We start from the raw sequence: 12028 nt of genomic DNA, 5'->3' as shown, positions 1-12028 counted from the left end.
TGTTCATTTTTTTTGGTCTGAAGTGCTTCTTACTTTCTCAGAGTGCTGGAACTGCCTCCAGAAGCTGTCGTACATCCTCTTGGTGATCTTCTCTGGAGTGCGCACCATAGTTTTGATGTAGACTTTAAAACTGCGGTCTAGCAGTTGGTTAATTTCTCCATAGTCATAATCATCGTACCTGTCGTGTAATAGACAGAGAAAGAAAGATACCTCAGAAATATGATTTAAATAACTAAATACAAGTAAAATAACAATAACAGCTAATATCTAAAGAAATCTGAATAAAAAGCAGAGACTTACCGAATCCCGAACATGCAGTGGATGTAGTTCCAGATGGCTCGACGAAGCATGGAAGTGTCCACACCCTGGTGTGTCGCCATTGTGTTGTACGTCAGATTGTATGCGATCTGGAACTTTTCATCCAGAAGCTGTCCAAAATCCGGATACAGCCGATTCACAAGTGAAAAGCCATGATCTTCCCAACTATAGTCCTGTCAAGGGCAGAAAATGTCATATTTTTGTTATTTTAGTCCTCCATTTTCTTTTGACTACCAACGGCAACAAGCAAGACAATGTGACTTTCTTCTCACCTGCACTCTGAGGGTGGGTACATGTTCTCCTCTTCTGTAAAAGTCTTTGTAGCCATAACTAGGGTCTTCGAAGTGTCTTGAAACATCTCTGGATGGTACACACTCCTCATCCTCTGTTGACCAAACATGTTGTTTTAATTTAAAAGTCATCCTGGAATTGTTGTTTAAAACAAACCTAAAAAAAAAAAAAATCCACTTACCCGAGGTGACCACCAGCATGCTCTCTGTCTTCTCCCTCTCAAAACGAGTGGCCATTTCCTCCTGACTGGCTTCCTCTTCATCATGACATTCCTGGAGCTGCTTCATCTTCTCCATCAGCACTTCCACCTCACCAGACAACTCAGACACCTAAACAGACGCATACAGGAATCTAGGTCATCACAAGTTTATGTAAACTCTATAGTTAAGAATTTGAACCTTGCACTCCATGCATTCCACAGATCTCTTTTCAGGACCACTGGATGGAAGACTAGCAAATATTAGAAAATCTTCTTTGAACACATTTCCATTTGTCTCACCTGCTGGTTCCCAAACATGTCCTCCAAGGTACCGTTGCCATTGGCAATGTCACAAACGCAGTAACCACTGAGCGAGGGTGGCCTGAACGTATGTCCTCCATCTGTGTGGATGTCAGGGTTGATGCCGCAACCAAACGTGAAGGAGGCCAGAGAGTGATAGAGTGTGAGTAGTACCACAACATGGATCAGCTCGGCCAGCGACCAGCTGTGCTCTTCTGCCTTCAGTAGACGCTGTTACAAAAAAATAAAAAATGATACGGTTCAATGAAATGTAATAGTGTCCACAACAAAGTGAAGGAAGAAGATTTGAAAAATCAAATTCTTAGAAATGTACTCTTGGTATTCGTGTTGGTTTCATGTGGTTTTGAAAAACTTTCTCAAGAAAAGTTTCAGTTTAATGACTCGTAGCTTAACCATAAAGTAAAAAGTCATAGCAAGTTTTCCATACACAGGGAATGCAACTTATTTACTGTTTTCAATTTTTTAAGGCAAGGACTTTTCTTTAGAAATATTATGAATTATTCATTCATAAATGTCCCAATTTTAGGGGGAATCACACATTATAACATTTGACAAATATTTTCAAATATTAAGCTGTGAAGTTATTTTTTTCTCTCCAAAGGAATATTACACCAACCTATTAAATATAACTTTCTTTTCAAGAATTTCAATCTTTTAATGAGACTTTTTTTTTTCTTTTTAATTATGATATTAGGACAGATGTTTCTACCTGACATTTTTTACATTAGGCACCCACAGAATAGGATCATTCAAATCACTGTATGTACTTTTAAATAAATGATCAGATTTGCCACAAAAACACAGCGCCATGTAAAAGGCACATATTATTATAACTAGAGATGTTCCGATACCCTTTTTCCCTTCCCGATACCGATTCCAATACCTAGGCTCAGGGTATCGGCCGATACCGAGTACTGATCCGATACCTGGGTGTGTATCTGGTTATACAGTTGTATGTACTACTAGCCCTGTATGAATTGATACAATTATTTTAGGGTGTGCCTCACCATATATAGATAGATAGATAGATAGATAGATAGATAGACAGTCTGGCGAGTAATTTTAACTGAAATTAGGACCGGTGGTGGTGCTTTTTTGGTCATTCAGTGTTTCTGTAAAAATGGGGAAAAACTATCAATAATACTGATAATCATACTATGAATTCTACTAAGAACAATATAAAACGCACTAAGGATTAAGGAGCTGCTGGATTCATGAATATTAATCACGTTGTCTGCATTGGCTCCAACGGATTTGCTGAAATCAAAACAGGGACGATAATAGGTGAGCGCCAGCCAATGAGATTGTCGTTTGCGCATTAGCTCCGCCTACTACCGGAGAACCCGGCAGTTAAGCTGAAGAATTCCAAAGGAACTCCGTTATTTTGACAGAAAAATACAACAAAGAATAACGTTTACATACCATGCAGAATTGACAGGCTACATGTAAGACGCTCTCTCTCTCTCTGTGTGAGGAAAAAAGCAAAGCGACGGCGAGTCGTGCGCTTCACACTAGAGCTTACGGTACGTCAAATACAGCTGCGCTGCGCATTCATTCAGATGAGCTGAAAAATAGATCGCTTGTCGGAGAGAGAAACTCTGAAGCGCTCAGAGTGTCCAGCAAGTGACAATATATCTGTGCTAAACTTATACATAGCCTCCCAGTAAAATCTGATCATTTATTAGCCAGTGGCTAATATTAGACATCATTTAGTCGCCCAAGGTGAAGATTTAGTCGCATATGCGAGTGATTTAACTTACTGGCAATGTGCTAGCACGTTTGTATTTCTTCTTCTCTGCTCTAAATAGTGGTTGCTTGTGTGGCAACACAGCACAACTTCCTGTCTTTGCATTCTGAGCAGCGAAGAAGAATTGATTTCCGATTTGCAGCGTTAAGCAAAGCTAGCGCGCATAACTATAGGTCTTGTTTAAAAATGGTATCGGATCGGTACATGGGTTCAAGTACTCGCCGATACCGATGCCAGAATTGTTTGTGGTATCGGTGGAATTTCCGATACTAGTATCGGAACAACCCTAATTATAACTCCATTACAACTAATAAAATTCATAGCTACTGAAACCAGACTGACCTAATACCTAATAGTTGTCTCTAACAGCATTATAGAACTTCTTTTCGCTTGTTAGAGTTGCGTAACACCTGTAGGCGAGTATCCATGTGTGACTGTGAGGTTGAAGCCATACCTCAATGTGTTCTTTGGTGAGCAGCCAGGGGCGATGGGCCAGGATCTTATTGAGCTCCCCAAGAGCCTGCAGCTTCTGTGGGGCTTCTTCCAGACCATTCAACCACTTGGGATCACCTCCGACCTGCAGGAAGTCATTCACGTGCAGGTTGACCAGATATGTGCACTGGTGCCTGGCAGCAGCCTGTTGAGGACAAATACGCATTTAGAAAAAAATCTATCAATGAGATTTTTGAGTTGCATACAAAAGTACAGTCTGCAATCTCACCATTATCCCCATGTAATGTCTGCAGTGCAGAGACAATGGACCGTCCATCTGAAGCAGGTAATGTTGTGTCTTAAGAAAGCTTTCCAGATACTGAGGATGGAACCCCATCACTAAAGAGATGTTGTCAAGGCGACCGAGCACTGCAAAGGCGTCCTCAAAAATCGACTGTATTCTTTCATCCAATTTACTGACTTGAAGTATCTGGGACAACAGGGGAATAAAGATGAGGTAAACCTGGGAAATTCAGTACTGTTAAAATAGTTTCACAAGACTGTGATGATAAATGCTGTTAATGCCAAAAAGTGGGGGAGGGGGTGCAATTTGTTGATTAAAATGTTTGGAGTGAGATTCATGCCAACTTTAAATCCAGCAGGGTTGATGTTAACACTAACCTCTTTCTCTGGTATGAATCTACTTGGTCCATTTCCCACCGGTCTGGGGATTCGCACTCCAACGTCCTAAAAAGATAAAAACCAATAAGATGATTACATGATCAACGTGAATATCAAAACCCGAGAGAAGCACTTGGCATGAAACTACGACTATTATATCTAAGAAATCCTGGCATCAGACTGAAAAAAGTAACAAAATAACATCCTTCCTCAGCTTAAATATCAATGGCTGGTTCTAGAATTTTCTCTGGCATGGGCTAGAAAATAAATTCTTCATAATACATAACACAACACATAATACAATCAGTAGCAACAGTCAGACCTTGAACATCATTCATCTGTTATTGATACTACAGAAGCTGTCAAAGAGAATGATTCAAAGAGACAAAGGGAATGACTCAAAACAACCTAGATTCACTATGAACAAAAAGGTTGTCTGTGTTAGCAATATACCAGTGACATAATCATGCCAAAATAGCTGACTCAGACAGGAATATACAAGCAATCCTTTAAAAATACATTATTTAATGCTATTAAACTTGACGCCGTGAGCAATTCAATCTGTCCCCTTGCAGCAACATACATCAGTTCCACACAATGGCAATCTTGCATATATGATTTTAGTGCGTTGCTTGAATAAAAAAACAAAACAAAACAGCATTTAGACAATGTGACATTGACTTTAATACTGTCAGTCATTGATAAAAGACGAGTGTCTATTGATCCGATGACAGAAGACAGAGAAAAACAAGCCAGCAGTGTTCATGATGCAAGTACAAAGAACTGACTGCACTGCAGCAAACGGACTCGATAAACGGACAATATTTAAAATCAATGAAAAACGTAGACTAGCAAAACATGTTAACTAAAAGCACATCTGTCATAAGATAAACTCGATGTCAAGCTCTTATTCGCTTTCTTACCTTTTTTCTAAGCCGCTCGCACTGTGTGCAAATTTTGAAAAAGTCTGTCATGGTGAGAGAGGAGTTTTCCATAGTTTCATTAGATGCCGATGCGTGCCTCATATTGCGCTTTTCTGCTTCTAAATAAAAAATTGGAGCGACTCTCTCGTATTTGTATTAGCTCCCGTTGTTCCTTGAGGCATTTGGTTGCGCTACCCGTTCATATCAGCTGTTGAAGCTCCCAAGCAGAATACCCACTCTTTCCTAGCCCTCTTGTGGTAAATAACAGGCTGTAAATATGATTGACGAGCCCAGTAGCCAATCGCGTTGCGAAAACAACATACGTTGTCCAATAAACGCCAAAGAGGAGGGGTTAAAAGAGACTTGCACCTACAGGCGACTTAAAACGGTAGTTCACGCAAAAAGAAAATTCTATCATAATTTATACACCTTAACGTCGTTGCAAACCCCTTTCATTAGTGAAAAGAACATGTTAGGAAAACGATAGCCATTTATTGGAATTAAAGATGCAATGAAACTTAATAGGGACCGTCTCACATTCTGCCTAGCATTTCCTTTTGTGTTTCACACCAGAAAGTCAGGCTTGGAACAACAACATGAATGAAAGCAAACGACAGAATTTCATTTTGTGTGTGTGTGAACTAAACATTTAAAACGCTTTATTTATTTATATATATATTTATTTAACTGATTTATATGGAAATTGTCTGCAAATTGTTGAGCTGATCTCAATGCACTTTTGATAGGGAGCTTTTCTTTGCTTTCAGACGTAGCTATGACTGGAAAAGCTTTCTAATGTTGGTTAATACTTAACATACTTTTAACTCGGTCTTCCAATAAACCTATTTACATAATCATGATTTGTCTAGTCTATATGACATTGCTACCTCCTGCCGTTCCAACTGCCCGGTGAAAGGGACAGATTTAAGTAGCCCAAGCAAGTGGGAGGGGATGTTTTTCCTTGAGCAAATGTGAACTGCAGTAAACAAGCCCCGCAACGTGAATGAGGATGACGGCATGGACTACAGTGAAAAACAAGCCAAGATCAATTCCTGCTGTCAGCTTTATAAGCCCCACAGGGGACAAGTCAAGGCACCTAATAGATAAAGTGACGCTTTTGGCTCAGAGATCGATTATTTTCTAGGGAAAAAAACAAAAACACTTCTACAGGTGCTTTGGTTTTCAAACGACTAAACTAAGAAAAAGTAATTTGTAAAGATGTTGCAATGCACTTTAGAATTTTGTTCATGCAGTTGAGCTTCAATCTTACCAACATATTGAATGATTCACAACTAATGCATAATGCATTAAGCATAATGTCTTATATTTACCTCTATATGATGAAATGCACTATTGTAGAATATATTGTGGAGTAATAAAGCCTAACAAACATAAATTAAAGTCCTGTGCACGAGCAGAAGGCTGTCAAAGCGTGTGGATTTGGCATCGCTTACGAGATGAAGAGTAGCTATTCAGCATGTTCATTGTGTCTGAAGGGACTGTCCTATAACGGGGGGCTGAGGGGGTGTAAACAGACCAGAGCAGGAGTCAGCACTCTCTGTGGTGATAGGGGGGTGGTTAACCAGGCCCACTGAGCCCTGTGGCTCAGCAAACCTACAGAAGAGAATGGTCAGCGTTTGCCTTGCGCCCACCTCCCCCAGGGCACCCTTTCCTCTCTTTATTAAAAGAGCCATAACTATTATCTGAGAACAAACTTCAGGCTTTACTGTACCCACACAGTATCATAACATTGGGCTCAGCTGCTCAGTTGGTTATATCTATGGTAATAGACCACAAAACAAGTGGAAATACCCCATTCACATGTGAAAACGAACCTAAAACAACTAATAATAAAGGCTTTCAAAATTATAAACATAAATCTCGCTTTTAGAGTCATTTTACCAGTGTATTAATGAAGCCATTTAAGCATCACACAAGAGGAATATGTCCAGACATATGCATCTGATATACTTCTTAGAAGAATATACACATGATCAAATTTCATTTTTTTTGTACCAGTAAAGCATGGTAAACAAGGAAACTATCATTTAACAGATGGAAGTTTATTTTATTTCTGCATTTTCTTCACTTGTATCAATTTTACTAAAGCTAAAATATTTTGCCATATATATATAAACCTCAAAACTACAACCTATTCTTCATTAACTATAACTCTAACTCACAATTCCAGCTATGGAGATCTCTTTAATATTTCCTCAAGTGTGAAAATCCATTCATTTAAGACTATATATATGCTGATTTCTTGGAGCTGTGAGAAAAACAGCCAACATCTGCCAATAATTCTGGTTCTATTTGCAACTTTCTGCCGGTGAAATTATGTGTGAACACTTTCTGAGTAACAGGGTGTGTTTGTAGAAGTGCCTCTCTGTGTGAATGTGTGTCTCAGCGCTGTTGTTTTTCTTGTACTGAACGAGCAGCCACACTAAAACCACAAGCCTTTCGGATGTTCAACAAGTGGCAGAAAAGTTGCCTGACGCAGCCCTCGTCTGAACCAGTTCCATCCTGACCTATCAGAGAACAGGGGAAGAAAGAGTGAAAAAAACACAAAAGACATAAGCCTAGCAACAGTAGTCAGCCAATCAGAGAGCAGAACAACAGTTTCAGGGTCCAATCTGTTTTTTTCACCCTCACTCCCCCACCGTAGTGCCTCTGAAAGAAAAAAGTAGTCTAACTTTGAAATGAAGTTGTTTCTCAGTCTATTCGATGACTAGGAGTGATATGTTTTTATGGCCGAATGTATCTGCTGCTCTGTATGCAAAAAAAAGTGTTGCAAGCTGACTAAAGTCTTTGCAGCCTTGAACTTTAGACCATATGGTGTGACAATAAGCACAATGTAAAAAAATTATAATAAAAAGAAGGGAAATACATGCTTTCAGCAACCCACAATCCTCATTTATTGTTTTTGCAATTTGTCTGATTCATTCTGACACTAATTAAAGTCTTATTCTGTTTGTGTTAAACAAAGATCCTTTTAAAGTCAATATTGCAACAGGAAAGAGGAACAGGCAAATAAACACTAATTCTGCAGTAGACTGGGGTATTTCTTTCTCTTAGTTCCCAGTAATCATACAACTTGTAATCATACAAGATTTTAGTCATTATCAACTCTTATTAAATTGTGCAAACGGCCTTTTCATTTAAATGCATGTACCATTGACGCAGTTGTGACCTGCCCGAACATGTCCCCATTGTTACATAGATCAATGCAAGTATCCTATGTGTGACCAGTAAGAACTGCAAAAAGAGAGATAAAATGTCTTAAGGAATAGCATTAAAATCTGTTGCTTTAATAATTCACTGCCATTCTAATTTGCTGAACAAATTATTTTAGACTAACATAGAATGGGCTCACTGGGTCAGTTATTTGTACGCAGGGTCCAAAATATACAATGGTGAGAGAATAAAATTATATAGGATTATTTAACTTTTGTTTTTCTTGCATATTAGTATGAAAATGTGCAGGTTACTGTGACAACATCAAAAACATCATAAACATGCTGTCTAACTGTAAAACAGCACCTGTCATAAAAACATAAAGCAGACACAACATGATCATAATATATTTGCTTTGGATAATGCAAGAATATTCCACACTGAGGTAAAAGTCTTTGGAAGATGCAGAACTAAAATCGGAACTTTGACTTGAATAATTTTCAATTGGTTAAATCAACAAGTGTCAAATTCTCATTCTAATAGTTTGAATTAATATTATATTACAGTTCCTTGAAGTTATCAAAAACTTGCAAGTAGCTCCATTTTATTTACTGGTCTTTTTAGTGTTCATTTTGAGCCTTGTTTCTGTATCTTCTGAGCGAGGCCAGTGAACTTGCATTACAGTGAGAGTTCAACGACTGTAGACTGTGCTCAGGCTCAATAGCTCTTTTCATGACACTAAACATATATCCATTCAACAGTGCTTTCCTCCATTATCAGATCCACCTTTCCTCTCGCTCTTTCATCCTTATATCCTCTATGTCAATGGTCATTTCTCCCACCCAACTTCCCATGTTCCTCTCTAAGTCTAGTACTCAGCTTGGGAATTCTGAGAACCGGACTGATTGGAGCAGCTCAGTCTAGCATCTGTCTTCCTGAAAGAGGTGCGGTCCGCTAGGAACACCGATACAAATGTACACTACACACACACACACATACGCATACACATCCAGACAGTCAGAGGAAATGGCACTCCCAAAGCACAAACTACACAGCACGTTAGCACGTTAGCACGCATATGCATTCACTCAGGACTCAACAAAAGGATTGCTTCTACCAGCCAACATTTCAGATTTTTACTTGCCCAGACAAAATAATTAAATAATATATTAAAAGTAAATTACAGGAGCTATAAGAATGTGTTTGAAATCAGTCAGATGGATATCTTTGGCCATTATATTGTGCCTCTCAGTTGAGAAATGTGTCTTGAGCACCAAATCAGCATATTATGATTTCTAAAGGATCACGTGACACTGAAGATTGTAATGGTTGCTGTAAATTCAGCTTTGCAATCACAGGAATACATTACGTTTTAAAATATATTAAAGGTCCCATGGCATGAAAATTTCACTTTATGAGGTTTTTTAACATTAATATGAGTTCCCCTAGCCTGCCTATGGTCCCCCAGTGGCTAGAAATGGCGATAGGTGTAAACCGAGCCCTAGGTATCCTGCTTTGCTTTGAGAAAATGAAAGCTCAGATGCCCAATCTGGAATCTTCCCTTTATGTCATCATACGGGGAAAGGTTACCTCCCCTTTCTCTGCTTTGCCTGCCCATTAGAAAATGAGCCACTACCGTGCGAGGCGAGCGCAATATTTTTTTTCCCTCGAGAGACATCATGGTTTGCAAACGAGCGAAGCATGGCAGTTGCTCAGTGTTTGGATGTACAAATGAACACCGAAGTATTTTTTTAGTTCCTTCATCCAAGCCTATGGCTAGCATTAGCTACATGATAATAACTGTAACAGCATACATAAACAAACAAACCAACTAAAGTACCGTATCCAGACACAATATTTTAAACTAACTATTCGGAGATGTCCTGCTGTAGCCACTGAGTTGCAACTTCTTCATCCGGATCAGATTCTGGGTCAAACTGAAAAGCTTGAACGACTGCGTGTCTAAGAGCCATTGCGATACATCCACTGTCAACATTAGCGCATGGTAGCGCAAGCTGGTTAAGGCCACACACCCACCCTCCACCTTGCCCCGCCTCTCTCCTCCTCATTAGCATTTAAAGCTACAGACACAGTAATGGCACTTCCTAAGGAAAGCTCATTGTGGGACTGGCTCATAGTGGCTGAAATTCTGCACCAAGGCTGAATTTCGGGAAACAGACTTCAGATACAGTATTAGGGACCACTTAGGCCTATATAAAAGCATCCAAAAAGCAGCATGTCATGGGACCTTTAACATCGAAAACAGTTATTTTAAATTGTAATTATGTTTCACAATATTACTGTTTTTATTTTACTCAATAACCAGATAAATTAAACCTTGGTAAACATAAGAGACTTCTTTCAAAAAATACTTAACATCTTACAGACCCAAAACTTCTGAACAGTACAGCCTCTCACAAACACAACTTATATACACAGTGGCCCTTAAAAATGTCTGGAGTCAAAAAGACACATCAAAGGTGTTATCTGCAAACAAATGAAGAAAGTATTTTCTCAGAGCTAACTTTACTTCTTCAAGTCACTACTGTAATTACTTTTAGCTGGAATCAAGGTCATTTTTAGTGGATGTTAAAAGTGAGTTCACCTTAGGTTCACACAACACATGTAGTTGTGCAGACAGTGTCACAACCAGATACTAAAGTGTCCAGATGCTATTATATTAGATCCTGCAGATCTGCTGCTTGTTTTGCACGTGAGGAAGCCAAAGTTCCCGTGGATGTTATGTTAATAGGAGTGTTCACAGCTGTTAAAATACAGGGGGTATATAGCACACACACAAACTAATATGTATATTTCTAACATATTGTAAATAAAGGCAAGAACCTCTTCTTCAGCTCAATACAAAACAGTGCTACAGAATTAATGACTGTCCCTTATCATCTGATGTGAAACATAAGCAGACTTTGCTTTATAACAGCGATGATCAATACATATGATTTAGTGGTCATGACTGATAAAGATGTGTGGTTTACTGAAAGTTTCCCTGCATGAGCCCTTGATTGAACTTTCATGTAATTATGATGTTTAATAAAATAGGTCCACTATATGGTGAGTCGTTACCATTCCCTGGAAATAAGTATTGCTTGATTATGTCTAGCAGCGGTGACACGGGCTAAACAAAACAACACTTCCTCAATAAGACAAGAGAACACTGTTCCTCAAAACAAAAATAAATAAGTAACAGAGTCACAGATTTTTTTAAAATTTTTATCACCTTTCTTTTTATCCACAGTTCACAGCTGTGGAGAGCTAGCATGATGATCTTTTGAATGCCTGACCTACCAACCTATGACATCTTATGTAACCAATCTTGGAACAAAACAATAATGGTGTCATTGAACTTACGGTTGATTCAGCATCTATCATACAACATCAAACCTGAGGATAGGGACTCTAAACATGACATATTCAATCCACTGGGGGCAGGGCTGCAGATATGGGAATGATAAACTGGTGACATATGCTAATAAATATCAATTCATCTGCGATTACGAATCTTATGAATATGTAAATACTTTCCATAAACAGCCTGACCTTCCATTATACAAGAAAGTTACCTATAAAATCCCAAGAACATTAAATGAAAACAATTTCAAAACATCTTAATGGTCAAGTAAATAACCTTCCTTGTCTTTTGTTTCATTTAATACAAAAAAGTATCAATACAACTAGTAAAATAGTTGAGTTTTCTTAATAACAATCACTAAAAAGGACTATTTTAATGCCAAATATGTGTGCACCATGTATGCATATTAAACATGAAAGGAATATTCTGTCATAATTTGCTCACTTTCAAGTGTTTTTTTTTTTTTTGGTCTATACAATGGAAGTCAATGGTCACCAACATTCTTTAAAATATAATTTTTTGTGTTCTGCAGAGGAAAGTAAGTCATACAGGTTTGGAATGACATGAAAAAAATG

At 38.5% G+C, this 12028-nt stretch overlaps 1 protein-coding gene across 2 annotated transcripts in view; it reads right to left on the bottom strand.

Moving 5' to 3' along the window:
* sesn1 (sestrin 1) overlaps positions 1-12028 on the bottom strand; it is a 57193-nt gene that overhangs the window by 1698 nt on the left and 43467 nt on the right. Inside the window, exons 1-9 of one of the 2 annotated variants that reach the window (XM_058756320.1) lie at positions 4913-5166; positions 3990-4055; positions 3598-3798; positions 3331-3513; positions 1109-1339; positions 791-938; positions 591-703; positions 301-491; positions 34-178 (exon numbers count right to left, since the gene is read on the bottom strand). In XM_058756320.1, the coding sequence (XP_058612303.1) occupies positions 34-178; positions 301-491; positions 591-703; positions 791-938; positions 1109-1339; positions 3331-3513; positions 3598-3798; positions 3990-4055; positions 4913-5014 (1380 nt within the window). In that variant the 5' untranslated portion in view covers positions 5015-5166. Of the gene's footprint in view, positions 1-33; positions 179-300; positions 492-590; positions 704-790; positions 939-1108; positions 1340-3330; positions 3514-3597; positions 3799-3989; positions 4056-4912; positions 5167-12028 lie in introns of those variants that run through there. The other variant, XM_058756319.1, reaches the window with a different exon arrangement.

This window comes from Onychostoma macrolepis, chromosome 20, assembly GCF_012432095.1.
Source record: "Onychostoma macrolepis isolate SWU-2019 chromosome 20, ASM1243209v1, whole genome shotgun sequence".
NCBI lineage: Eukaryota > Metazoa > Chordata > Actinopteri > Cypriniformes > Cyprinidae > Onychostoma > Onychostoma macrolepis.
The sequence above is the reverse complement of the archived record's forward strand: the minus strand, read 5'-3'. Positions and strand labels throughout refer to the sequence as shown.